This window comes from Geotrypetes seraphini, chromosome 6 (genome assembly GCF_902459505.1).
Source record: "Geotrypetes seraphini chromosome 6, aGeoSer1.1, whole genome shotgun sequence".
NCBI classification, from domain to species: Eukaryota; Metazoa; Chordata; class Amphibia; order Gymnophiona; family Dermophiidae; genus Geotrypetes; species Geotrypetes seraphini.
This window is the reverse complement of record NC_047089.1, coordinates 16,308,918-16,334,709: the sequence shown is the minus strand read 5'-3', so window position 1 is coordinate 16,334,709 and position 25,792 is coordinate 16,308,918. Positions and strand designations below refer to the sequence as shown.

Below are 25,792 nucleotides of genomic sequence, written 5' to 3'. Positions count from 1 at the left end.
CAGAAATAGCTAAGAAGAAAAAATTTAAATTGAATCAGGTTGGGCAGACTGGATGGACCATTTGGGTCTTTATCTACCGTCATCTACTATGTTACTATGTTCAATTCCTCCTAGTGTTAAGGTTGAGAAACCATTTTTAAACTTCAAGCCCTCAGATTCCATTCCATTCCATTCCATTAGTGATTTCTATTCCGCCAATACCTTGCAGTTCAAGGCGGATTACATAAAAGTTTTCAGAGATTATATAAAAAGTTTACATAAAAATTTATAGGAATAGCATAAGAGATGTCATAAGAGTTACATAAGATTACCAAAGAGTTGTCGAGATCTTAAGGTGGTAGATCTTAAGTGATGGGTAAATAGAGGCATTTTAGCATTAGTTGGGTAATTAGAAGTGGGGTTGAGGTAGGAACTGGTCGTGTTTAGGTAGAAACTGGTCGTGTTAGATAGGTTTTATGTATTTTTTGAAGAGTAGGGTTTTAGTATCTTTCTTGAAGGTTTTGTAGTCTGTGGTCGATGACAACAGAATGGTGATTTGTCTGTCCAGTTTAGCTGCTCTAGTGGCTATTAGGTTGTCATATAGTTTTTTTCGTTTGACATTTTTGGATGGTGGGTTTGTGAAAAGTGAGTGGGTTCTCCTGTGCCTGGATGAGGAGGATTGAGTTAGTCGGTTATTCCAGTAGGTTGTTTCTTTCTCCGTTAATGGCTTTGAATAGTAGGCAGTAGAATTTGAAGTGTACTCTTGCCTGCATTGGGAGCCAGTAAGTGTCATAGTATGCTTCTGTGATGTGGTCATATTTTTTCAATGAGTAGATGAGTCTTAGGGCTGTATTTTGCATAGTTTGTAATTGTTTTATCATGGTCGCTGTACATGGGAGGTAAAGTATGTTGCAGTAGTCTATTAGTCCAAGGATAAGGGATTGTACCAACAGTAGGAATTGTTTCCTGTTGAAGAATTTTCGGATTTGGCTTAGATTTCTTTTTTTTTTTTTTTTTAATATTTTATTTATAAATTTTTCATTCTTACAATAATTTACTTTTACATAAACTTCAATTAATACATGAAAAATTGTGATTACAAGTAATTCATCTTATCACATAAAATATAACCCTCCCCTTTCTTCATTTCTTAAATCCATATAATATACATTCCCACCCTTCTCCAATCTAATAAATCCATTACTAATGTGCTATGAAACTTGATCATTGGAATATCGCATCAATGGTTCCCAAATTTTCTTAAAATTATGAATATTTCCCTGTTGTAATGCTATTGTTTTTTCCATTTTGTATATATGACAGACTGAATTCCACCAAAATGTAAAATTTAATTTGGTGTAGTCCTTCCAATTTTGAGTTATTTGTTGCTTGGCGACCCCTGTCAATATTAATAATAGTTTGTTATTGTTTGCTGAAATCGGACTCTTAGATTTAGATGTCTTAGATTTCTAATGGTCACGAATGATGCTTTTATTACCTTGTTGATCTGTGATTGTATGGTACAGCCTCTGTCTCCCAGAAGTTTTAGTGTGGGTTGAAGGTCATTAAATTTGCAGATGACACCAAACTATACAGCAGGGCTCAAACGAGGGAAGACTGCGAAGATCTCCAAAAGGATCTAACGAAGCTGGAAAAGTGGGCCGAAAAATGGCAAATGAGCTTCAACATAGGGAAATGCAAGGTCATGCACGTGGGGAAAAAGAACCCGATGTTCACTTACAAAATGGGGGGAACACCACTAGGGGTCAGTAACCTGGAGAGAGACCTGGGAGTGATGGTAGACGCAACAATGAAAGCATCGGCGCAGTGCGCCACGGCCTCAAGGAAAGCAAACAGAATGTTGGGTATCATTAAGAAGGGTATCACGACCAGGACGAGGGAAGTCATCATGCCGCTGTATCGTGCAATGGTGCGGCCGCACTTGGAGTACTGTGTCCAGTACCGGTCGCCGTACCTCAAGAAGGACATGGCGGTACTTGAGGGAGTACAGAGAAGAGCAACTAAACTGATAAAGGGAATGGAAAATCTCTCATATACCGACAGATTAAAGCAGCTAGGACTTTTCTCCCTGGAAAAGCGGAGACTTAGAGGAGACATGATAGAAACCTTCAAGATCCTGAAGGGCATAGAAAAAGTAAACAGGGACAGATTTTTCAAATTATGGGGCAACACAAGTACAAGGGGGCACTCGGCGAAATTGAAAGGGGACAGGTTTAGAACAAACGCTAGGAAGTTCTTTTTCACTCAGAGGGTGGTGGATACATGGAACGCACTTCCGGAGGCTGTGGTAGACAGGAACACATTAAATGATTTCAAAGAAGAAAAAGGGATTGAAGGGTATAGATAGATATAGACCACTACTCAGGCAATGGGCTTGAAGGGCCGCCGCGGGAGCGGACCGCTGAGCAGGATGGACCTATGGTCTGCCTCAGCGGAGGCAACTTCTTATGTTCTTATGTTGAATAGGGTATGAGATCGAGTTTATTACTAGATTTGTTAAAGTAGGAGTTTTATTGTTTTCTAGGAGGATGAAGTTTGTTTTGTCAGGGTTAAGTTTTAGTTTGTGCTCTGTCATCCATGTTGCTACTGTTTCGAGAGTTCTGTGTATTGTGCTTGACATGGCGGGTTCTGGGTGGTCGAAGGGGAGGAGGATAGTGATGTCATCTGCATAGCTGTATGAGGTTATGTCATGTTTGTCTAGGCAGGAGCTGAGGGAAGCTATGTATATATTGAATAGTGTAGGTGACAGGGGTGATCCCTGGGGTTCTCCATTATTTGCTAGCTGTAGTGCTTAGTAAAGTTTGATATGTATTGTAGGCAAAGAATGTTTTCTTTACTCCATGTAAAAGGAATTACCAGTTGTTAAAGGTAGGTAAGCAAATTCTCTAGAGGTAATTCTTGGAAAATCATGCAGACGAGCAGTATTTCTGAAAATTACTGAAGTAGGTATTTCCAGGTCAGTTATGTCCTTTAGTCATTGGTTCAGTCAGAGAACCCTGGATGAGATTTCGTCGTTCAGCCTCCATCCTCTGACCAAGATAAACATACAACCGATGAGGAGGAGGAATAGGAGAAGACCAAAGAAACTTATTGTGATATGGAGAGAAAGATGGGATCTGTTTTGAATTTGCAAAAGCACTGACGGATTCCTTGCTTAGGTCTTAGGAATCTGTTTCAGAGACATAGCAGTGACTATAATCTCAGATTATATGGCCTTGCTTGGAATTGTTTAGAACCTATTTGTTTCAGCCTCTGAAAAGCAGTAGTAAATGTTTTAAACTACCATATATACTCTAATATAAACTGAGATTTTGGGGCCAAACAGATGGCCCAAAAATGAGGGCTTCCGTTTATATTTGGGTCAGCACTGACCCGCCCCCCCCCTCCTGAACCTGTTGCAGGCCTCTGCCGGGCCTGTTGTGAGACCTGGTGGGCTGGGACAGGAGGGAACAGTTCTGTCTCCTGTCGCAGCCGACTCTAATAATTTTTATCTCCCTCCCCCTCCCTGGTGTACCTTTTAAATCCCTGGTGGTCCAGCGGTGGGCTGGGACAGCAGTGATCCCTCCTGCTTCCTATCCCAACCGATTCTAAGAATTTTTAACTCCCTCCTGCCTCCAACGTATAGCTTTAAGAATCCCTAGGGGTCCAGCGGTGAACCGTGGCAGGAGTGACCTTCCTTTGCTCCTGCCCACGCTGATTGGCTGCTGCAAGTTTTTATGGAACTTTGAGAACTCACGGCAGCCAATCAGCTAATGGCTCTGCACGGGCAGGAGTGAAGGAAGGTCGTTCCTACCCGTGCTGTCCCGGCCCACCGCTAGACCACCAGGACTTATGGCAGGCCCAGTGGAGGCCTGCAAGGCATCAGGAGGGAGGGGGTACAGAACCTGTCAGGGTATGGAGGGAGGGGGCTGGCTGCAGAGACTGGCAGGGCAGGGGAAGGAGTGAGTGAGGGGGCTGGATGCAGAGCAGGGAGGGAGGAGGAACAGGGGACAGGGCAAGGCAATATACTGCACTTGAATATTAACAACCCCCCCCCCCTGGTTTATATTTGAGTCAAACCTTTTTTTCCCTTCTTTTTTGAGGGAAAAGGTTACCTTGGTTTATATTCAGGTCAGTTTATATTCAAATACATATGGTACTTTCCTAAAGTGCATTACCCTAAAAATGAAGTGAATTCTTGTCCTGTGTTGCTGTCCCAGCAGGTTGATTTAGCATGATTAGCTTACTGTTTGTTTCCTGTTTTTGAAGTGAGGATGACCAATGTGAAGCACTGTTGCTGTGTAAATTTTAAAACAGTTTCTGGTGTACTGGTTCCATTTTCTGCATGTTCTTTACCTAAATATTTTTGAAGATTAGCACTATCTCTTTATGTAATCGCTCTTGTGCAAGTAAAACTTTGTATATTGAAAATGTGAAACGGATGTCATCTCCACACCCCTTTCTATAGACTCACACTTGTCAAAAGTTCCTTCAATATTCACCAACCCTCAGAAGTGCCACCACGATACTCAAAACATTTCACTGTATCTGGCTTCACGCACTATATCTTCACTGGGTCCAACTTTTCTAACTGCCTTAGTTGAATTATTTTTAAAGTTATTTTTAAACATTTTGTGAACAACCATTTTTAAGAAAGGTACTTAGCTTTTAACTTTTTGCCTTCAGGTGGTCAGTTTGTAGAGACATCTATGCCGACATGTTTCACCCAATGGGTTCTTTCAAGGCTCATATCCCTCTACAAACTTTTGCCGTATTATACAACCACCAAGTCCTTTAAACAAAGTGAAGATATAGTGCGTGAAGCCAGATACTTTACCTAAATATGGCACAATTATATAGCATATGGGCAAAGAAAATCAGATCCTTGTGGAAACTTTTTCGTTTCTGGATTTTTCTCACTCTACCCTTATCCTACAGTGTTTATGTAATCTAAGAGTAGGGTGCAGCCTCGTCAGAACCACTTCTAATGCTTTTCTTAGGCTTGCCGCTAATGTCAAATTATACAGGACACAGTGTCCCTTCCCCACCCCCTTAGCATCACTCACAAAGTGAACGATTTATTACCTTATGTCACATTAGAATCCTTCATTAGTGTAATTGTGGGATGCAGGATCAGGGACAGCATTTTACCGTCATACTAAGGCAGCCTGTATTTCTCTTGTGTAATGCTGCACTGTGTATTTGGGGTTTTATTTTAGGCCTTGCAGGAAAAGCTTTGGAACATGGCTGCTCCACTCTTCTTAAAACAGAATGCTTTGGCGTTTACTGCTGCCAGACAGGTGAGTATTCATTTATGATCCCTCCAGGGTACACTACACTTGATGTTTCCTTGCCTTTTAATAAATTGAACCACTGGTTATAATGATTAGTGAGAGTGTATTTAGAGGTTCACATCTAATAGACCACATCTCGCTATGCTGTGTGCCTAGCACCTTCCACCATCTCCAAACAGTCAGGAACGTTGTAAGCTATTTTATTAAATGCCTGAATTGAAAACACTGTGTGTATTTATTGATGCAGGTTTCAGCAAACGTCACATAGGGATTCGCATGCGGTATATAAACTTAAGGTTTAGTTTAATAGATGAGCAGCATATGATGTATTGAATACATCTTCTAGATATTGCAACCAAGGGCATAATATGTGCTGTTCCTGTTCCTCGTATCCAGTCGTCTCTCCTGTGTCAGAGGCAGATGCTGTGCTTTCGTTGCAGATTTTGGAAGAAACGTACAAGATGGAGTTCATGTACAGTGGACTAGAAACAAGACAAGTGTCCATCATTCATCACATGAGACTGCAGGCAAAAGCATTAGAATTCATTGTGACTGCTCGTACGACCAGGAGGTGAGTACTAGGCAAGTATGCCTGGCATGACATTGCAAGGGTCCTGTATTCTCTGAAACGCTTTGCTACACCTCATGCTTGCTTTAGGGCAGTGGTCTCAAACTCAAAGCCTTTGCGGGGCCACATTTTGGATTTGTAGGTACTTGGAGAGCCGCAGAAAAAAATAGTTAATGTCTTATTAAAGAAATGACAATTTTGCATGAGGTTAAACTCTTTATAGTTTATAAAACTTTCCTTTAACAGTTAAAAGGAAAGATATATAAACTATAAAGAGTTTTACCTCATGCAAAATTGTAATTTCTTTAATAAGACATTAACTATTTTTTCTGTGGCCCTCCAAGTACTCTATTTTTTCTGCAGCACTCACATTTAAAGTTTAATATCTTTTCTTTCTCAAAACTGGCACATTTCAATCACTAAATTGAAAATAAAATCATTTTCCTACCATTGTTTGATAATTTCATCAGTCTCTGGTTGCACTTTATTCTTCTGACTGTGCATCCAATATTTCTTCCCTTCTTTCAGCCTCCTGTATGCTTCCTCTCCTCCAGACCTCATTCCCTCCCCCAACTTTTTCTTTCTTTCTCTATGTCTGTCTTTCTCTGATTCTGTGTCCCATTTTTTGCTTTGTTTCTGGCTCCCTGTCCCCCCCTCCCTTCTTTCTTTCTTCCTTCCTGCCCTCCCCCATGCTACCGCCGCCGTGGAATAGGCTGCTGCTGCTGCCGCCATCGGGGAACAGGCCGAGATCTCCCTGCTTCTCTTCTCCACGGGGCCAATTCTAACGTCGGAAAGGACATTCTGGACAACCAGGCAGCGATTGGCTAGCCAGAACGTCCTTTCGACGTCAGAATTGACGTCGGGAGGAAGAGAAGCAGGGAGATCAAAGAACATGGTGACGGCCTGTTCCCCGATGGCAGCGGTGAGAAGGGAAGGGAAGCAGATTAGGCACCACTGCTCTAGACGAGCCGCAAACCGCACTCTAGGGAGAACAGTGGACCGCCCCCCCCTTGGTACACCACTGGAGCAGCAGCGTGTCTGGCTGGCTCTTCCGTGGATAGCGCAAGGAACTGCCATCCCGCGGCTTTGAACAGAACGAGCCGGCCAGACACGCTGCTGCTCCAAAACGAAGAGAATGATCACGTCCAGACCGCGGGCCGCAAATAAAACTTGGAGCCGCGTGTTTGAGACCGCTGCTTTAGGGAGAACTCCCCCCCATAATGCTTTGGGGTAACTTTATCTCATATAGGGATCTTGCCCATGGGAAGCAACATAGGTAGCTACTAAGAATATTGATTCCTAGAGCTCCCTTCACATCTCCTTCTAAAGGAAGAGAGAGGATAGAAATCATAGCAGATCTTTTCTGTAAAATGTGTAAGCTTTACACTGACTCCGTTCTACTTTTCTTATTTTTTCTTTTTATTGCTTGATTGCAGTGTGGAACTGCTCTTTGAGATATGTGAAACATTTTTGCAAGAAGTGGACTTTTTCCAGAGGTGAGAACTTCAATTTGCATCTTTATCACTTTCCTATCTACCATGGTGAGATAAGTGGGGGAAGGGAAGTATATTTTGCATACAGTGAGATCTTTCGTTGGTATATATAATACCTAGTTTGCTGTGTTTCATGTCTTGTTTTGGTTCGTGCCCAGGAAAATCAATTAACAGAATTCAAACTAAAAAAGGTTTCACAAGATAGATAGATGGTAAGGAGTAGTCCTACCCAATCCTAACCCTAATGTCCTGCAACTTCCCCTTCTTCTCAAAACAGTGGCACAGCAACAATTGGTATCACATGAAATGGACTGTAGTTCTCAATAAAACTTTGTAAAAGCTTAACAACATGAAATAAAGCTTGACATGAGGAGAAGAAAACAGTGAATAGATATCTGAATTCCAAAATGGGCCAGATCAGACTTGGGAGTTCTGAAGAAATTATCTCTCCCCCCCCTCTCCCCCCCCCCCAATAAATGGGCCAAAGCATTTCTGTGGGAGAGAGAGAGTTCCAGCTTCAGTATGATAGAAACTCTCCCTGGCCCCTGACTTGCTACCACTTTCAAAAGATACCCCATCCCCACTTTGCAACTGTCCTACCATCCCCAAACCAACTCACCCTTTCTCTGCATTTGCCCTTCTTGTGAAGCTACCCCAGCTGCCCCACCTTCAAAAACTACCTCCATGAGTCATGCTCTGTATGTTTTCCGTACTTGTTGAAATAATAGTTTAGGGTCTTCACATCTTATTGTACTATGAAAAAGGAAATTTCAACAGTATTGACCATACTGTGATTAAGTGGTGATAGTAGATAAGAACCAGTTGGCTCATCTGGTCATGCTTTTATGGCTGAGTGCTGGAATCTAAAAGTTTGTCTATTTTGTTATTTCCTCTGTGGCCTAGTGTTAGAACTGCTGCCTCAGGTTTTCAGATTGAATCCCAGCACTGCTCCTTGTGACCCAGGGCAAATCACTTAATCCTCCATTGCACCAGGTATATTTGTAAACCACTTTGAATGTGTAACCACAAAAGGGCAGTATACAAGTCACATTCTCTTCCCTAATTCAAAACCCAAACCCCCCTCCCATATCTTAGCATCAAGTTTTAAAATAATCTAAATAGCTATTGAAACTAGTGAGGTGGCTAGAATATTTGGCTTCCCTGTACAGTATATGAGGGCCGCAATCCAGTCGGGTTTTCAGGATTTCCCCAATGAACATGCATGAGATCTATGTGCATGCACTGCTTTCAATGCATATTCATTGGGGAAATCCTGAAAACCCGACTGGATAGCGGCCCTTAAGGAGGGACTTTGAGATCCCTGATATATGGTCAGTAAAGAGGTATCAGATCTTAAAATAATAACTTTTATTCTTATATACCGCCAACAATCTTGTGACTTCTAGGCGGTTTACAGTGAGGTGAAACTGTACAGTCGGTGAATTACAGAGTATAACAGTGACCATCTGATATTAACAACATTAATAATAACAACATTTTATATACTGCCGGACCGGGAAGTTCCGTGCTATTTACAATGAGTTAGAAAAGTTTCATTAATTGATTGGGACATTCATAGTTTAGAGATTAGAGGTTAACAGTTTGCAAGATCAGATATGGGTGGAATTACGAAGGGGGCTATTGTCCTTGTTCGTTACCTATGTAATTCAAGAACAGGTATGTTTTTAGGTGTCTCCTAAATTCGCTATAGTTGTTTGAGTGTGTGATTAGTTTTCCTAGGTCTTTGCCCCATAAGGCTGCTTGGTACGATAAAAGTTGTTGATGATGTCTCTTATATCTGCATCCTCTAGCTGGTGGGGAAACAAATTTCAGGTGTGTGCTTCTCTCATGTCTGTTAGTTGGGAATGAGAAGAGGTCTATTATATATTTAGGGGCTAGACCTGATAATACCTTAAAGCAGAGACATCCTAGCTTGAACTTCGTGCGAGCCTCCATTGGCAGCCAGTGCAGGAGTCGGTAGGAAGGGGTTATGTGATCGGACTTCTTCAACCCGAAGATCAACCTGACTGCTGCATTTTGTATAAGTTGTAGTCTCTGCATTTGCTTCCGAGAGATTGCCAGATGGGTAATGTTGCAATAATCAAGGTGGCTTAGTATTAGGGATTGTACCAGAATTCTGAATGCTGAGGTGTCGAAGTATGCTCTAATGGACCTAAGTTTCCAGAGGGTAAAAAATCCTTTTCTGACTAGGGAGTCTACATGGTCTTTCATAGTTAGACCTTGGTCCAGTAAATGTGAACAAGTATTGTTTGGTGTTCTTAAGAATATGTTGGCTTGCAGAAAATCCCAATGACACTGCCTGTTACACTGACCTGAAAAGCTGTTACCCATCTATTTTACTTTGCTGTGAGGGAGTAAGGCAGGGGTAGGGAACTCCGGTCCTCGAGAGCCGTATTCCAGTTGGGTTTTCAGGATTTCCCCAATGAATATGAATTGAAAGCAGTGCATGCAAATAGATCTCATGCATATTCATTGGGGAAATCCTGAAAACCCGACTGGAATACGGCTCTCGAGGGCCGGAGTTCCCTACCCCTGGAGTAAGGGGTACTCTCTCACTAATGTGGCTATTATATTGTTGGACAATAGGGTGCACCAGCATAAGAGCATGCAATGAAGCTACTAAGTAGTAGATTTAAAACAAACTGGAGAAAATATTTCTACATACAACATGTAATTAAATTCTGGAATGTGGTGAAATCAGTTAGCTTAGTAGGATTTAAAAAAGGTTTGGATAATTTCCTAAAAGAGAAGCCATTATTGAGATAACTTGGGGAAATCCACTGCTTCTTCCTAGGATAAGCAACATAGAATCTGTTGGGATCTAGCTAGGTGCTTGAGACCTGAATTGGCCACTGTTGAAAACAGGATACTAGGCTTGATGGATCTTCGGTCTGTCCCAGTATGGCAGTTCTTATGAGTCAGCCACCTGGAGGAAAGGAATACAACCCTGCTGAGTCAGAGGGGCAGGACTCAGGCAGGGAGGAGTACTTCTGTCTCAGACTGGAGTCATTTAGGGAGGTCCTGAGGGAGAAGCTTCCAGGAGAGAGCCTTCCCTAGCAGTGGGTTGAATTAGAGCCCGGGGAAAGAAGAGAGCATGTGAGATTTGTCTGTGTGAGACAACTAATGTCTGTTTGGCTGAGGTAAGCCACTTATATTCCTTGAATATGGTGAGAGCTGGTTAATTGACCAAAAGCTGAGAATTGCTGAACTGAATTTGAGATAGTAAACTGCCTAAAGCGTACAGACTGCTTCACTGGATAGAGATATAAAAGTTAAGTAGCTGTCTTTGCCTTCCCTGAGCCTGTGACACTTGTGATAAGAGTAAAGACTGCTGAGCTGGACTAAGATATAAAAGTTAAAACGTATACAGTATCTTTGCCTTCCCTGAGCCTGTGAGGGAAGAGGCTCAGGTGAACAATATAAAAACTGTTCGTTATACCTTTCAAAAGTGTCCAGATTGTTTGTGTGTGTGAGTACACAAGGTTTACTGGAAAACCCAACCAGGAATCCTACATATGCCAAGAAGGAAATGAACATCTTGGAAATGAACATTGTATGTTTTCAGTCCATTAAAGTATTTGCAGATCAAGGTTAAGGGGGAAATCAATAAATGTGATGTGATATATTGTTTCCTGGTGGGGGAGGAGGAAATCTTCAAAACAGTGAGTTTTACACACACATATTGGTGATGATCTCACTCCTACTCTTTGGGGTCCCAGGTGCTTTATCTCTGAACTCCCTCACATGCAAGACAGTTTTGTGGATAAGCTTCTGGATCTAATGCCCAGACTGGTGAATTCCAAACCCTCCGAAGTGGTAAAAATCCTCCAGGCGACTTTGCAACAGAGCAGCTTCCTTCACCTGACACTCCCCGAGCAGGTCAGTAAAACCAGATGCTAGTAAAGTGTGATTGTTGTGTTTCGGAAGCAAGAATGGACTCTAACCACAACTTGAACCCCCCAAAAGCAAGAATGAGCTGAAGCAGAACATAACATGCAGGTTGTTCTCTCGGGGTTTCCGCAGCTGGCATCGTGCTTGTTGCAGGTTTCCGAGTCTCACTGCATCTTGTCAGGTAGAAACCGACATTTCAGCCGTCATGCTGTGGCTTTCCTTAGGGTATGTTGTGAGGTCTGCAGTTTGTCTTTGTAAATAGTGGGTCCACTGACCTGACTGGGAACAGGGCAGTCTGTTGGTCACCAATTTGAATTTTGGTGGGAAAGTCAGTTGATCACAAATTTTGGATTTTAGCGGGAAAATCAGTTGGTCTCTTTTTTTTTTCATTTTCATAGACTATGAGGTCTGCAAAAAAAAAAAAAAGAGAGACCAACTGAATAAAGCCACAGCATGATGGGAAACATAAGTTTCTACCTGACAAGACGCAGCGAGACTCGAAAACTTGCAACACGCCACATTGAAACTGCAATGTAGGGCCTTGTTTTCAGACTTCTTCCTGCTGGCTCCTGCTTTCAGCATCTGTCCAGGTGTAGAAAAGCCTGGCTCATCTCTTTCTTGGCTCTCCTTTACTGAAGGTTACAGAACCTAGGCAGGCTTTGTTTCTGCGTCTAGCGTCTCTTAACTGATAGCTGCTGAACAAAATTCAAAATACATTTAGAAATATCAGTGTCATATCAAAATACAGTGGTGTACAAAAGTCAAAAATAAATGTGTGTTGCTATAACAGTCCACGAATATGATTACAAAAATTTTGCGAATGAAATCTCTTGTGCCTAAAGCACTTGTCAGATTATTGTGGGCTCTTGTCTAGCATGAGCCTTGCTAGGAGTTCATTAAAAGGAATAGGTTTCTAAACCAGAATAGATGGGGGCTAGTTTTGCACAAGTGGAAAAATGTACAGACACTTGGATTGGATTAGTTTGGAATAGGTTCAGGATTTATTCAAATGATTCAAACATTGTATAGCTACCCTGCTGCAAGATTATATATTAATAATAATTTCTCAGAGCATTTTAGTCTGCAGAGGGGGGTTAGACAAGGCTGTCCCTTATCCCCTTTGCTTTTTGATATTGTATTGGAACCCTTGTTGTTAGCGATTCAGCAAGCAAAAGAGATACAGGGTATTCCTTATTCAGATCAGGAATACAAGAATTCTGCATATGCAGATGATATACTGTTTCATTTGAGAAATCCAGAAACAACCATTCCATGTTTACTTGATTTGATAGAAAAATTTGGAAAATTTTCAGGATATAAGATAAATTGGAGCAAATCAGAAGTTCTTCCACTCAATGTGCATTGTACAAAAGGCTTGTTTGATTCTTTCTCCTTCGTATGGAAGGAAGATGGAATCAAATATTTAGGTATTTGGATAAAAAACACGTTGACTAAAAATTCTATTTTAAAAAATTATTATTTTTATGAAAGTAATTTTCCCCTTTCAGATCCACAAAGCTTCTTCAACAGTCATTGAGCCTACCGGTGAGTCAGATAATCCTTTACGGTTTACTTCTGGCTTAGTAGTGGCACTGGATGTTGATGCAACTCTGGAACATGTACAAGATCCTCAAAACACAGTGAAAGTTCAGGTATGAGAATGCAGGCTGAAAGGAAATGGTAAGCACAGTGCTCCAGATTAGAGAATGACATGGTGACAAAATTCATCACTGTTCCCGTCCCCGCGGATAACCGCGGGAAACCATCTTCATGTCATTCTTTAAGGAGAGAGGGAAGAATCAGAGTATAATTGGGCACAACCACTGACCCTCAAGCTTTGCTTTGAAGAATGCTGGTGTAGAAGGACTGAGGTTGAAATAGAAACTACAGAATGACAGTCTCTGGTATCCAGAGCAGATATTGTGATGTCATAATGCCTCATTCCACCAGTGCCTAAGAGCCAATCACATCAGTGATGTCACAATGGCTTCATTATCCTTGGCTCCCATAAGAATCAGAGTATGAATGGCCACAACCACTGACCCGCAAGCTTTGCTTTGAAGAATGCTGATGTAGAAGGACCGAGGTTGAAATAGACACTAGAAAATGGCATGGGATTATTTCCCGTGGTTATCCGCGGGGATGGGGACGGTGATGAATTTTGTCACCGTGTCATTCTCTACTCCAGATTCATCTGAGATGATGGGCAGCTTCTCTTTTGAGAATATCGGGAAATTATACATCTTCAAATTTACAAGAAGATTTTGTTTTGAAACGTAAGATTTGGTTTTGCCCTGGAAAATTGCTGAGCAAATTATTATGTTGCCATGCTAGTTCATAGAAACCTGGATGGTGTTAGCAGATAAAGGCCATACAGCCTATCCATTCTGTTCATGCCTATCAGCTGCTAATCTCTACAATCCCTTCCTTGCTGTCTGAGATCTCCGATACTTGCCTCGTGCTTTCTTGAACTCGGATACTGTCTTTATCTCTATCACCTCTACTGGGAGGCCATTCTGTGCATCCTCCGTCCTTTCTGTAAAGAAGTATTACCTTGGATTACTCCGGAGTCTATCCCCTTTCACCTATGCTTCCTCATTCCAAACAGAAGGATAGCCAGACCAGTGGTCCACATAGCCCAGTATCTTGTTTGCAGCAGTGATCAATCCAGATCATGGCAGAAGCCCAAGCAATAGCAACATTCCATGCTACCGATCCCAGGGCAAGCGGTGGCTTCCCCCATGTCTGTCTCAACAGCAGACTATGGACTTTTCCTCTAGGAACTTGTCCAAATCTTTTTAAACTCAGCTACACTAACCACTGTTAAACATTTTCCCGACAGCAAGTTCCAGATCTTAACTATTTGTTGAGTGAAAAAGTATTTATTCCTATTTGTTTGAAAGTTATTTCCATGTAACTTCATTGAGTGCCCCCTAGTCTTTGTAATTTCTGAAAGAGTAAAAAATTGATTCTACACCACTCAGTTTCGTAGACCTCAATCATATTCCCCCTCAGCAGTCTCTTTTCCAAGCTGAAGAGCCCTAATCTCTTTAGCCTTCCTTCATATAGAAACATAGAAAGATGACGGCAGAAAAGGGCTATAGCCCATCAAGTCTGCCCACTCTACTGACCCACCCCAATAAGTCTAGATGCTAGTGACTCGTCCTACGTAGGGATCCCACGTACATGTCCCATTTACTCTTAAAGTCAAGCACGCTGGTGGCCTCGACCACCTGCACCGGAAGCTTATTCCAGTGATCTACCACCCTTTCCGTGAAAAAATACTTCCTGGTGTCACTACTAAATTTCCCCCCTCTGAGTTTAAGCGGATGCCCTCTTGTGGTCGAGGGTCCTTTGGGGAAGAGGATGTCATCTTCCACCTCGACACGTCCTGTGATGTATTTAAATGTCTCAATCATGTTCCCCCTCTCTCTGCGTTCCTCTAGAGTGTAGAGCCGCAGTCTGCTCAGTCTCTCTTCGTACGAGAGACCCTTGAACCCCAAGATCATCCTAGTGGCCATCTGCTGAACCGACTCGACTCTAAGCACATCTTTTCGGTAATGTGGCCTCCAGAATTGCACACAGTATTCCAGATGAGGTCTCACCATGGTTCTGTACAGCGGCATTATGACTTCTGATTTCCGACTGACGAAACTTCTCTTGATACATCCCATCATTTGCCTTGCCTTGGATGAGGCCTTCTCTACCTGTTTGGCAGCCTTCATGTCTGCACTGATGATTACTCCCAAATCTCGTTCTAATGAGGACCTAGCTAATGTTACTCCATTTAAGGTGTAAGTTCTGCACGGATTTCTGCTACCGAGGTGCATGACCTTACATTTCATAGCATTGAAGCCTAGCTGCCACGTCGAGGACCAGACTTCCAACGTACGAAGGTCCTGTGTCATACTATCCTGTAAAAAGCTTTCACTTACTATGTTGCACAGTTTAGCGTCATCGGCGAATAATGTTACTTTACCCTGCAGCCGTCGTGTCAAGTCCCTTATGAATATGTTAAAAAGGAAAGAACCCAGGACCGAGCCCTGTGGCACTAGTCAATAGAAGTTTCGTCAGCCGAAAGCCTGAAGTCATAATGCCGTTGTACAGGGCCATGGTGAGACCTCATCTGGAGTACTGTGTGCAATTCTGGAGGCCACATTACAGTAAAGATGTGCGCAGAATTGAATCGGTTCAACGGACGGCCACCAGGATGATCTCGGTGCTCAAGGGTCTCTCGTACGAAGAGAGACTGAACAAATTGCAGCTCTACACTCTTGAGGAACGTAGGAAGAGGGAAGACATGATCGAAACATTTAAGTACCTCACGGGACGTGTCGAAGTGGAAGATGATATTTTCTTTCTCAAGGGACCCTCGGCCACAAGAGGGCACCCGCTCAAACTCAGGGGCGGAAAATTTCATGGCGACACCAGAAAGTATTTCTTCACAGAGAGAGTGGTTGATCATTGGAACAAGCTTCCAGTGCAGGTGATCGAGGCAGACAGCGTGCCAGACTTTAAGAATAAATGGGATACCCATGTGGGATCCCTACGAGGGTCAAGATAAGGAAATTGGGTCATTAGGGCATAGACAGGGGGTGGGTAAGCAGAGTGGGCAGACTTGATGGGCTGTAGCCCTTTTCTGCCATCATCTTCTATGTTTCTATGTTTCTGATGTTTCAGAGAGGGTACCGTTGACCACCAACCACCCTCTGAAGATGAGAGGAGTTCCATCCTCTCTTGTTTTGGTTTCTCTTTTTCTTATCCTGCTATATCTTTTTTGATACGGCAACCAGAATTGAATGCGATTCTCAAGGTAAGGTTGCACCATGGAGCAATACAGAGACGATATAATATTCTTGGTCTTATTTACCATCCCTTTCCTAATACTGTAATTCCTAGCATCCTGTTTTGCTTTTTTGGCAGCTGCCACACATCGGGCGGGCGGAAGATTTCAGCATATTGTCTACAACAGTGGTCTTCATTGCAAGGCTCACAAGCCTATGGCAGCCCTCCAAGACCTTTGTGGTGGGCCGCATTGCATGTGCAGAATATCATCCCCCCCTGACCCCATTGGGATCCGGCACTTTTTGTTTATAGCGCTGTAGATTTGCACTCTTCAGGACTGAAGTAAATATGCGTTCTTTGGCAGCCCTCAAAACTTTCCCTCGACTATAGCTTCCCACCATGGACCCTTGTACCTGGTAACTATGATTTAGATTATTCTTCCCAATGTGTATCACTTTGCATTTGTCCACATTAAATTTCATCTGTTCCACTGAGGTCCCAAGGAGAAAAACGACTGATCATACCTCCTGGCCACTCCCTCAAAACTGAAACAGCCCACAAACGCTACTACTCACATTTCATACCCAAACTTTTCACACAATCCTCCCATCTGTCAGATCACTAGATGGACTCTGGAACTTCAGGAACCCAGCGCCTTAAAGTCATTCACCCTGAAATGCCACCCAGTCAATGCACCTACGCCACCTAATCTTGCCAGATGCTGCTTAGTGCATATGTTTTATTGTCATGTCTATATTGTAATTTATGTAAATTATGTCATCTCTGTTCTGTCTGGATTATTATAGATGTACTTTGTAACCCGTTTTGGGCTCCTTTGGGACAGGCTAAAAAACTTGAATAAATAAATAAATTTGGATGCCTAGACATCCAATTTCTTAAGGTCTCCCTGCAATTTTTCACAGTCCTCATGATGACCACTGAGCTGTCCTCTGGACTCCTCCATCATGTCTTTGAAAGGTGCAGTCTCCAGAATTATAGACAGTACTCTACAGTCTTCTTTCTCCTGCAGACCTTTCCTCTCCCAGTACACCCAAGCATTTTCTGGCTTTTGCCATTACTTTTTCCACCTGTGTGACTGCCTTAAGATAACATCCTGAAGTACTTCACACCTTGGTATTTTGCATGTCAAATACATGACCTTGCATTTAGTAAGCATTAAAACTTAACTGCCAAGCACACTAGACCATTCCTCAAGCTTCACTAGATCTTTCTTCATGATATGTATACCTTCCAGCAGGAGGGGGGGGGGTTCTGTTGCAGATTTTGGTATCTTTTGTAAAGAGGTATCGCACATAAGCACATAAGATTTGCCTCTGCCGAGTCAGACCATAGGTCCATCATGCCCAGCAGTCCGATCCCGTGGCAGCCCCCCAGGTCAATGACCTGTAGTGATCTATTACTCAAGAGCATTTTGTCTTGTATAGTAACCCTCTAATCGCTTAAAAAAATATTGAAATGCGCGAGACCAAAAACCAATGTCTTTGGCACATCACTAGTAACTCCATTTACCACTACTCATTGTCACCTCCTACTCAACCAGTTTCTGATCTAGTTAGTCATTTTGAGCACATTGGTATGGATCCCTAGTTTGTTAATGAGTCACCCCTGTGAAACTGTGTTAAAGGCCTTGCTGATATCTGAGTACTGTATACCAGAGTTTCTCAACTTCTTCAAGCCAATTACCCCCTAAGTCCAACAAATATCAACTTAGTACACCCAACTAAGCTCCACCCCCATAATAATAGTACATCAATGGAACATAAGAATATAAGAATTGCCGCTGCTGGGACAGACCAGTCGTCCATCATCAAAGACCAATGCCCTAACTGAGACTAGCTTTACCTGCATACGTTCTGGTTCAGCAGGAACTTGTCTAACTTTGTCTTGAATTCCTGGAGGGTGTTTTTCCCTATAACAGCCTCCGGAAGAGCGTTCCAGTTTTCCACCACTCTCTGGGTGAAGAACTTCCTTATGTTTGTACGGAATCTATCCCCTTTTAGCTTTAGAGAGTACCTTCTCATTCTCTTTATCTTGGAGAGGATGAACAACTTGTCTCTATCTCTAAGTCTAATTCCTTCATTATCTTGAATGTTTCGATCATGTCCCCTCTCAGTCTCCTCTTTTCAAGGGAGAAGAGGCCCAGTTTCTCTAATCTCTCACTGTATGGCAATTCCTCCAGCCCTTCAACCATTTTAGGCGCTCTTCTCAGGACCCTTTCGAGTAGTACTGTGTCCTTCTTCATATACGGTGACCTGTGCTGGATGCAGTATTCCAGGTGGGGGCGTACCATGACCTGGTACAGCAGCATGATAACCTTCTCTGATTTGCTCGTGATCCCCTTCTTAATCATTCCTAGCATTCTGTTTGCCCTTTTCGCAGCCGCCGCACATTGTGCAGACAGCTTCATCAACTTGTCGACCAGCAGTCCCAGGTCTCTTTCCTGGGGGGTCTCTCCGAGTACCACACCAGACATCCTGTATTCGTGTATAAGATTTTTGTTACCGACATGCATCACCTTACACTTAATCCACGTTAAACCTCATTTGCCATGTTGCAAGCCTCAACCAACCCACAGGACTGGTGCTGAAAGAGTCTGCCGCCTGCCGCTAATCTCTGCTGGGCCTTGAGCATCTGTGCATGCTCAAGGCCTTCTGGCTCCCACTCTCTCCGAGATTCAAATGAGATTAGGAGAGTAGGAGCCAGAAGGCCTTGAGCATGCGCAGATGCTCAAGGCCCAGCAGAGATCAGCAGCAGATGGCAGGTTCTTTTGGCACCGGCACGTCCTGTGGGTTGGTGCTGTGAGCCAGTGCCCAATCGCGGAAAGGGTTTGGGTGGGCGGACGGGCATTGACGGTTCTCAGGGGTGGGGGCTCACATATCGAGGCAACGCTCGGTTTACGAGGCAAGATTTGCGAGAATGTTTTGCTCATCTTGCAAAACACTCGCAAACCGAGGTTTGACTGTATATGTATACCTTTAAGAAATTTGTTTTTACATGCATGTACATGCTTTTTTTAGTCCCTATGCTTTTATGGATTTGTTAGACATTTGATTTTATTAATTTATTTATATGCTTTTGAGCTTAATTTGATTTTGTATTTTATTTATGCATTCTTGACCTTTTTTCATGTGTAATGTATTTCTTTTAGACCACACCCTTAAGACAGGCCTCCACCAGGAGGCCGAAACACGGACTGTGTCAGGTCATTTATTGTAATACTCCAACATAGGACATGTGGTTTTATATGTATTATGGTTTTAAGTTTATTTACACAAAATAAAGATTGTCTGTCCCATTCCTCACTTGTTCTTCTCTTGTTTGATTTTATGTGAGAGTTCTATTCCCTCTCTTTTGTTCTATACAGAACAAAGTAGTCCAGATTTTGTTCCAACAGTGTTATTGTCATGGTTTATATCAAGCACCAGGAAGGTACCAGGAATCAGCATATGGCAGAAGATGTGGCCATTTCTCCAAGTTTCCTTTCTTCCCTTTCTATCTAGCCCACTCATTGCAGTGATAGTTCTTCAGCCAAGAACCACAAAGACTACATCATCTTCCAGAAGACCATATGTGTACAACCCAGGTTTGAGAACATTTTGACAGTGTTTGGGATTTACTCCTCGCAGAGCTTGTGAATGGTGCCTCCGCAGCAACCCCAGCTGACCCAAGGCACAGATCTGGGTTTGGATCTCCTGTAAGGCACTGCACAGCACAGTTTCTCAGCCACAGAGTTCAGCCCTGTTTAGAGAAGTATTTAACCTATGCAGTGTATTTTAGAGTTAATCTCTCTTGGTGCTGTTTCTGTATATAGGTAGTATACCCCGATGGACAAGTACAGATAATCCATCCTAAACCTGCAGACTTTCGAAATCCTGGGCCCGGAAGACACAGATTGATTACACAGGTTTATCTGTCTCATACTGCCTGGACAGGTAAATATGATTTGCTTAGTTTATTTTACATTTCTCTTAGTATATTTTCCAATAATAAAATTAAGAATTTTTACAAGCTGTGAATACCATTATGAGTTTGAAAATGGCTTTTAGACTTCCAAAGTGTCTTTGTGTTTCGTATGACAAATCTATTCCAAGTTCCAAGCCATTTCTCCATAGATAGTAATGATTTGCCCAGTTCATGTGTCAGACAGGAACTCCCAGAAAAGCATGTTAAAACTTTACATTTTGCTAAACAGTAGTGAAACTATACGGTGTATATTTGTGGGAATAAAAGAAAACAACATACACTGCCAATTTGTTTTAAAATAAATGAGCAAAAAACCAAAGTGGTGAAATGAGTTCTGTCTTCTTTGGATTTCTCTTGTTGATCTAAATTGGGGAACGCATACAGAGCTGAGTCATGGAAGTTGTGGTTCCTTGTTCCTGTATTACAGTGAATAGATGTACATATACCGCTATTGGAACTTTCTCCCATACAAATACAGTGATGCTTTGGAATCCGAACTTAATCTATTCCAGAACCCCGTTCGAGTTCCAAGACAATTTTTCCCATTGAAAATAATAGAAACTGGATTCATCCGTTCCTGGGTCCCACAAACTCAAATTTTAACAGTAAATACACTGGATTTTAGGGGCAGAAACACACACATACAATGTGCATGGCATTCGGATTCCAGAGCAGAGTTCGGATTCTGGGGCAAAATTTACTACAAAAAAAGGTTCGGATTACAAAGTGTTCGAGTTCGGGGGCGTTCAGATTCTGAGGTACCACTGTATATTGACACATTTTTTGGAGTGGGTTTGTTTCTCTTCTGCCCCACCATCTGCCGATACTTAACCTCTTAACAATGAAAATTCCTCTAGATCAGTGTTCTTCAACCGCCGGTCTGTGGACCGGTGCCGGTCCGCATAAATTTTCTGCTGGTTCACTGGGCCGGCACGTCCATCTGGCCCAAGACAGCGTTCATCAGCCGCCGGTCTATGGTGCGATCAACGCAATGTCTTTGGGCCGGCTCTCTGAGTGCTGCAGTGCACAAAGCCGTGGGAAAAGGCTCCTACTCACAGCCAAATGGGATCGGCACATGGGATCTATTCACAGGGCAAAGGTAGGGGAGGGACATTAAGGTGGGCAGACTAGATGGGCCGTGGGCCCTTATCTGCCGTCTATTTCTATGTTTCTATGAACTGGAAGCCTTCTCTCTGATGTCACAACGGCAATGCAGCACTCAAGGAGCCGGCCCGAAGACGCTGAGTTGATCTCACAGTGGACTTGGCCCAAAGATAACACCGGGGGGCAGGTCAGAAGGCAAGGCACATGGAGGGAGAGAGACAACAACGGTAGGGGAAATGCTTTTATTTAGTGATTGATTTGTCTGTTCAGGAAGAAATGCATTTGTTTCTTTTCCTCTGGGATTGTACTGCTTGCAGAGTCTTGCATCTTAGGGTTTGTTTTTAAATATTAGTACTTTTAGTTTTTTGGTCCTGCATTTGCATGGGGCTATCTGTTTTCTGGTAGGAATCAATGTTAAAAAGCATACAGTATGCTTTGTGTATTTTAATTTTGAGGTTAACCATTATGTTAATACTATTATATTGTATGTGTGTATATATGAAAAATGGATGGAAAAAATGGTGTTACAATTAGTACTATTATGGGGGCGGGGTCTGGGGTGGAGATTGAGTGGAGATGGGCAAGACTTAGCCCAGTGTTCTTCAACTGTCGGTCCGCGGACCGGTGCCAGTCCTCAAAATAATTATTTTATTTCCGCCGGTCCATAGGTGTCAAAAGGTTGAAGAACACTGCTCTAGATCACCTCCCTACTTCCTGTAACTAAAGCTGACTGGGGAAAAGATGGTGTCAGTTGCTAACCCTAAAGCTGTTTCTGAATACCTGTGTGTAAGGTTTTTTTTTCTTATTGGAATGTGATTATATATAATATCTCTTTAGATTTGGAGAATTACCACTTTTAAATTATAAAACTGCTTAAAATGACACTAAAAAACCAGGAACCTAAATACAGGTGCTTTTATCAGTTACATCTTTGTAACCTCCATGAAAATTTACTTTTTAATGTACTGTTTGGGTTGAGCAAATAGAAACATAGAGTATGACGGCAGAAAAGGGCCGTCGGCCCAACAAGTCTGCCCACCCGAATAACCCACCCCCCCTAAGCACTTCCTTGAAGTGAACCCACATGTTTATCCCATTTATTCTTAAAATCGAGCACGTTGTTGGCATCTACTACCTGAAGTGGAAGATCATTCCAACAATCAACCATCCTTTCGGTGAAGAAATACTTCGTAATGTCACCATGAAATCTCCCACCCCTGATTTTTAGCAGATGCCCTCTTGTCGTCGTAGGTCCTGTAAGGAAAAATATGTCTTCTTCCACCTCCATATAGCCAGTAACATTTGAACGTGTCTATCATGTCTCCTCTCTCTCTGCGTTCCTCGAGAGAGTATAGCTGCAACTTACCTAGATGTTCTTCATATGGGAGATCCTTAAGTCCCAAGACCATCCTAGTGGCCAATCTCTGAACCGACTCTATTCTCAGCACATCCTTTTGATAATGTGGCCTCCAAAACTGAACACAATATTCCAGATGTGGTCTCACCATGGACCTGTAAAGCGGCATTACCACTTCGGACTTTCGGCTGACGAAACTTCTCTGGATGCAACCCAGCATCTGTCTAGCCTTGGATGAAGCTTTCTCCACTTGATTGGCAGCCTTCATATCTTCACTAATGATTACTCCAGGTCCCATTCTGTAACAGTTCTAGTTAAGGTCTCACCGTTCAGAGTGTAGGTTCTGCAAGGGTTTCTGCTACCAAGGTGCATAACTTTACACTTCTTGGCATTAAAGCTCAGCTGCCAAATAGTAGACCATTGCTCTGGTAAAAGTATGTCCTATGTCAAGGTGTCGGGTACGGTACCTCCGCCCACTGCATTGCATAATTTAGCTTCATCGGCAAATAATGCAATTTTACCCTGAAATCCCTGAGGCAGATCCCGTACGAAGATATTAAATAGGATTGGACCCAGGACCGAGCCCTGCGGTACTCCACTAAACATCTCCGACGTTTCAGAGGGAGTACTGTTTACTACCACCCTTTGAAGTCTGCCACTGAGCCAGTCTTTGGCCCGTGCAGTTAATGTTTCTCTTAGTCCCAGCGAACTCATCTTGTTCAATAATCTACGGTGTGGGACACTATCAAAAGCCTTACTGAAGTCCAGATACACTATATCCATGGACTTTCCCTTATCTAGTTTTTTTGTTACCCAGTCAAAGAAGCTGATTAGATTGGATTGGCAGGACCTTCCCTTTGTAAATCCATGCTGGTGGGGATCCCTCAGCCTCTCATCGTCCAGAACCATATCTAATTTGTGTTTAATCAACGTTTCCATAAATTTACAGAATTTACTGACATGCACATAAATGTCTTATTTTCCTGCAGAGCCTTGCCAGATTGAAGTGAGGTTGATGTTGGCCTACAGTTCAAGCAGAAGCAAAGCTTCAAACAGAATTGCAAAATCCACGTGGAGTGACAGTATGGATGTACCATCACAACCGGAAAACTGTACCGAAGGCACTATACCCTTCAGCAAGCCAGTCAAAGTGTATATAATGCCCAAACCTGCTCGACGTTGACTGCTCGGGACCCATTTTCTGTATTGTCTGGTTGAGCATATCATCTGTACTGGCTCATTTCACTGGTTGAAATGTATTTGTATTTATGCACATTAGTGAACCTCCAAACTGCATTTGTTCAGCAGTCCCTTCAAGCAGCAACCATCCAGTTGTTATAAATCTAGTCAGGAGAGACTCCAGCTCTTCGCACAGAATATGAAACGAAGCGTGTTGATGGAGGGCAAGAGTTTCATTAATCTCCTATGCGTACACAGTGCTACTCACCTACCTAGGGTTGCCAGATTTTTTTTTCTATAAAAAGACACCTGGTCCCACCCCAGCCCTGCCCTGCCCTTACATAAACCTCCCAGAACTCAGGACCGCATCTGTGCATGTGTGGATGTTGAAGCGATGATGTCATGCATATTACATCATCGTTTTGATCTCCACACATTCACAGACACAGCCCCAAGGTTTAGGACTTCCAACACCCAAACAAACTTGCTAGGTATTGGAAATCCCTCAGGGCCTCAGACAGTCCTCTTAAAAAAAAAAGACGTGTCCAGGTTTTCCCTGATGTCTGGTAACCGTACACCCATCCATTTCACAATTTATACTTAGGTGGTAGTATCTATTTGTTTTGATTTCTTTTTCTGTCAGGGTCATTTTGAATTCCCGTCCTGTGTGCTCACCACTCTTCTCACCTTGCATTTGTAAGTTTTATAAGATGCTACTGTATTCTGGAATACAAGTATTTCTTTTGTCTGTTGTAAATTGAATTATTTTTCTTTTTTTCAGTAACTTACACAGGATCTACATAATTTTTTAATCTTTTGATAGTTGGAAGATGACTATCTCTAGGCTTGTTTCCCCCCCCCCCCCCCCCCGAGATATACTGCTGGAAATCCACAAGTCCGTGTGCACTGTTTAAAACCTGGGCTAGATTAGCCAGCTTCCATCCCTAGTTATGTATTGAAATGCATGATTGTTTTAGTAAGAAAGTTTACGTATGATTTAAAATGTCCCTTTTAACTGCTAACATAAACCTCCAGACCACAGTTGTAACCTGTTTAGATTGCATTAGTCTGAATAATCCATTTCCCCTTTGTTTTATATCCCTCTTCCCCAGACATTTTACCTAGGTAACTTTAGATTCCTTCAGTAAGTGACGGGGGCATCATCCTCTCTCTGCTACTCATTTGGTGGCAAGAGTTACCTGCATTCCCTCTCTTTTCCTCACCTCTGGCTAGTGCTATCAGCTGGGACAGTGATTCCCAACCCTGTCCTGGAGGACCACCAGCCAGTCAGGTTTTCAGGATAGCCCTAATGAATATACATGGAGCAGATTTGCATGCCTGTCACCTCCATTATATGCAAATCTCTCTCATGCATATTAATTAGGGTTATCCGAAAAACCTGACTGGCTGGTGGTCCTCCAGGACAGGGTTGGGAAACCCTGAGCTAGGAGACATACAGCGAACTCGCCAGTACTATATAGCCTAAAGCGTAAGAAATAAGATATTCAGCTATAGCACAGGTTTCACAAATGTCTGTTATACTAAAATGTGCTGCTTCCTGGGCCATCTTAGTGGAGGTGTGATGATATCCTTTTGTCAAGCAGGGGAGCTGCACCACGCTTGCTGATGCCATCTTGTGTGTAGTGCTCTCCTCTTAGTTCAGGGAAACCTTTTCTTCTCAGTCTCTTCTCCACCAGAATGGATAGATATTCAGCTCTTTTCTCCAAAAAAAAGGTAGGTCAGTTTTTAGTCAGCCATACATTTCAAATCCAGTTTCCCTCTAGTACTGACTCGAGTAGCCAAAGGAATGATCTTTTTATCCATGTGACTCCCACTGTGGTGTGGTGGAGAGCAGTAGACTCGCCTGGGATTGGAGCAGAGTGGCATAGGATCTGACATCAGCAGGTGCCAGTCTCCCAATGGACAGGCCTGTGGTAGAACTCCTCTACCTCTATCTCATCCATCACTCCTGACTGACTCTCCTAGGAATGTGTTAGGTGCAGGACATACTTTCTCTGTCTCTCTCTTCCCCCCCCCCTTTTGCCTAAAGAAGTACATTTTTTTAATTGAGTCTGTACTAGAGGCCACTAACCCTGTACAGTTATACTCCTTATGAACAATTGTTTTTTGTAGAGGA

At 42.8% G+C, this 25,792-nt stretch overlaps 1 protein-coding gene across 2 annotated transcripts in view; it reads left to right on the top strand.

Annotated features, from left to right (window-relative positions):
- Positions 1 to 24,525, top strand: part of INTS4 (integrator complex subunit 4) — an 84,512-nt gene extending 59,987 nt beyond the window's left edge. For both annotated transcript variants that reach the window (XM_033947840.1, XM_033947838.1), the window contains 7 exons: positions 5,199 to 5,279; positions 5,714 to 5,844; positions 7,278 to 7,337; positions 11,075 to 11,234; positions 12,755 to 12,898; positions 19,864 to 19,984; positions 23,466 to 24,525. In XM_033947840.1, the coding sequence (XP_033803731.1) occupies positions 5,199 to 5,279; positions 5,714 to 5,844; positions 7,278 to 7,337; positions 11,075 to 11,234; positions 12,755 to 12,898; positions 19,864 to 19,984; positions 23,466 to 23,659 (891 nt within the window). In that variant the 3' untranslated portion in view covers positions 23,660 to 24,525. The remainder of the gene's footprint in view (positions 1 to 5,198; positions 5,280 to 5,713; positions 5,845 to 7,277; positions 7,338 to 11,074; positions 11,235 to 12,754; positions 12,899 to 19,863; positions 19,985 to 23,465) is intronic.
- The last annotated feature ends 1,267 nt before the right edge of the window (positions 24,526 to 25,792 follow it).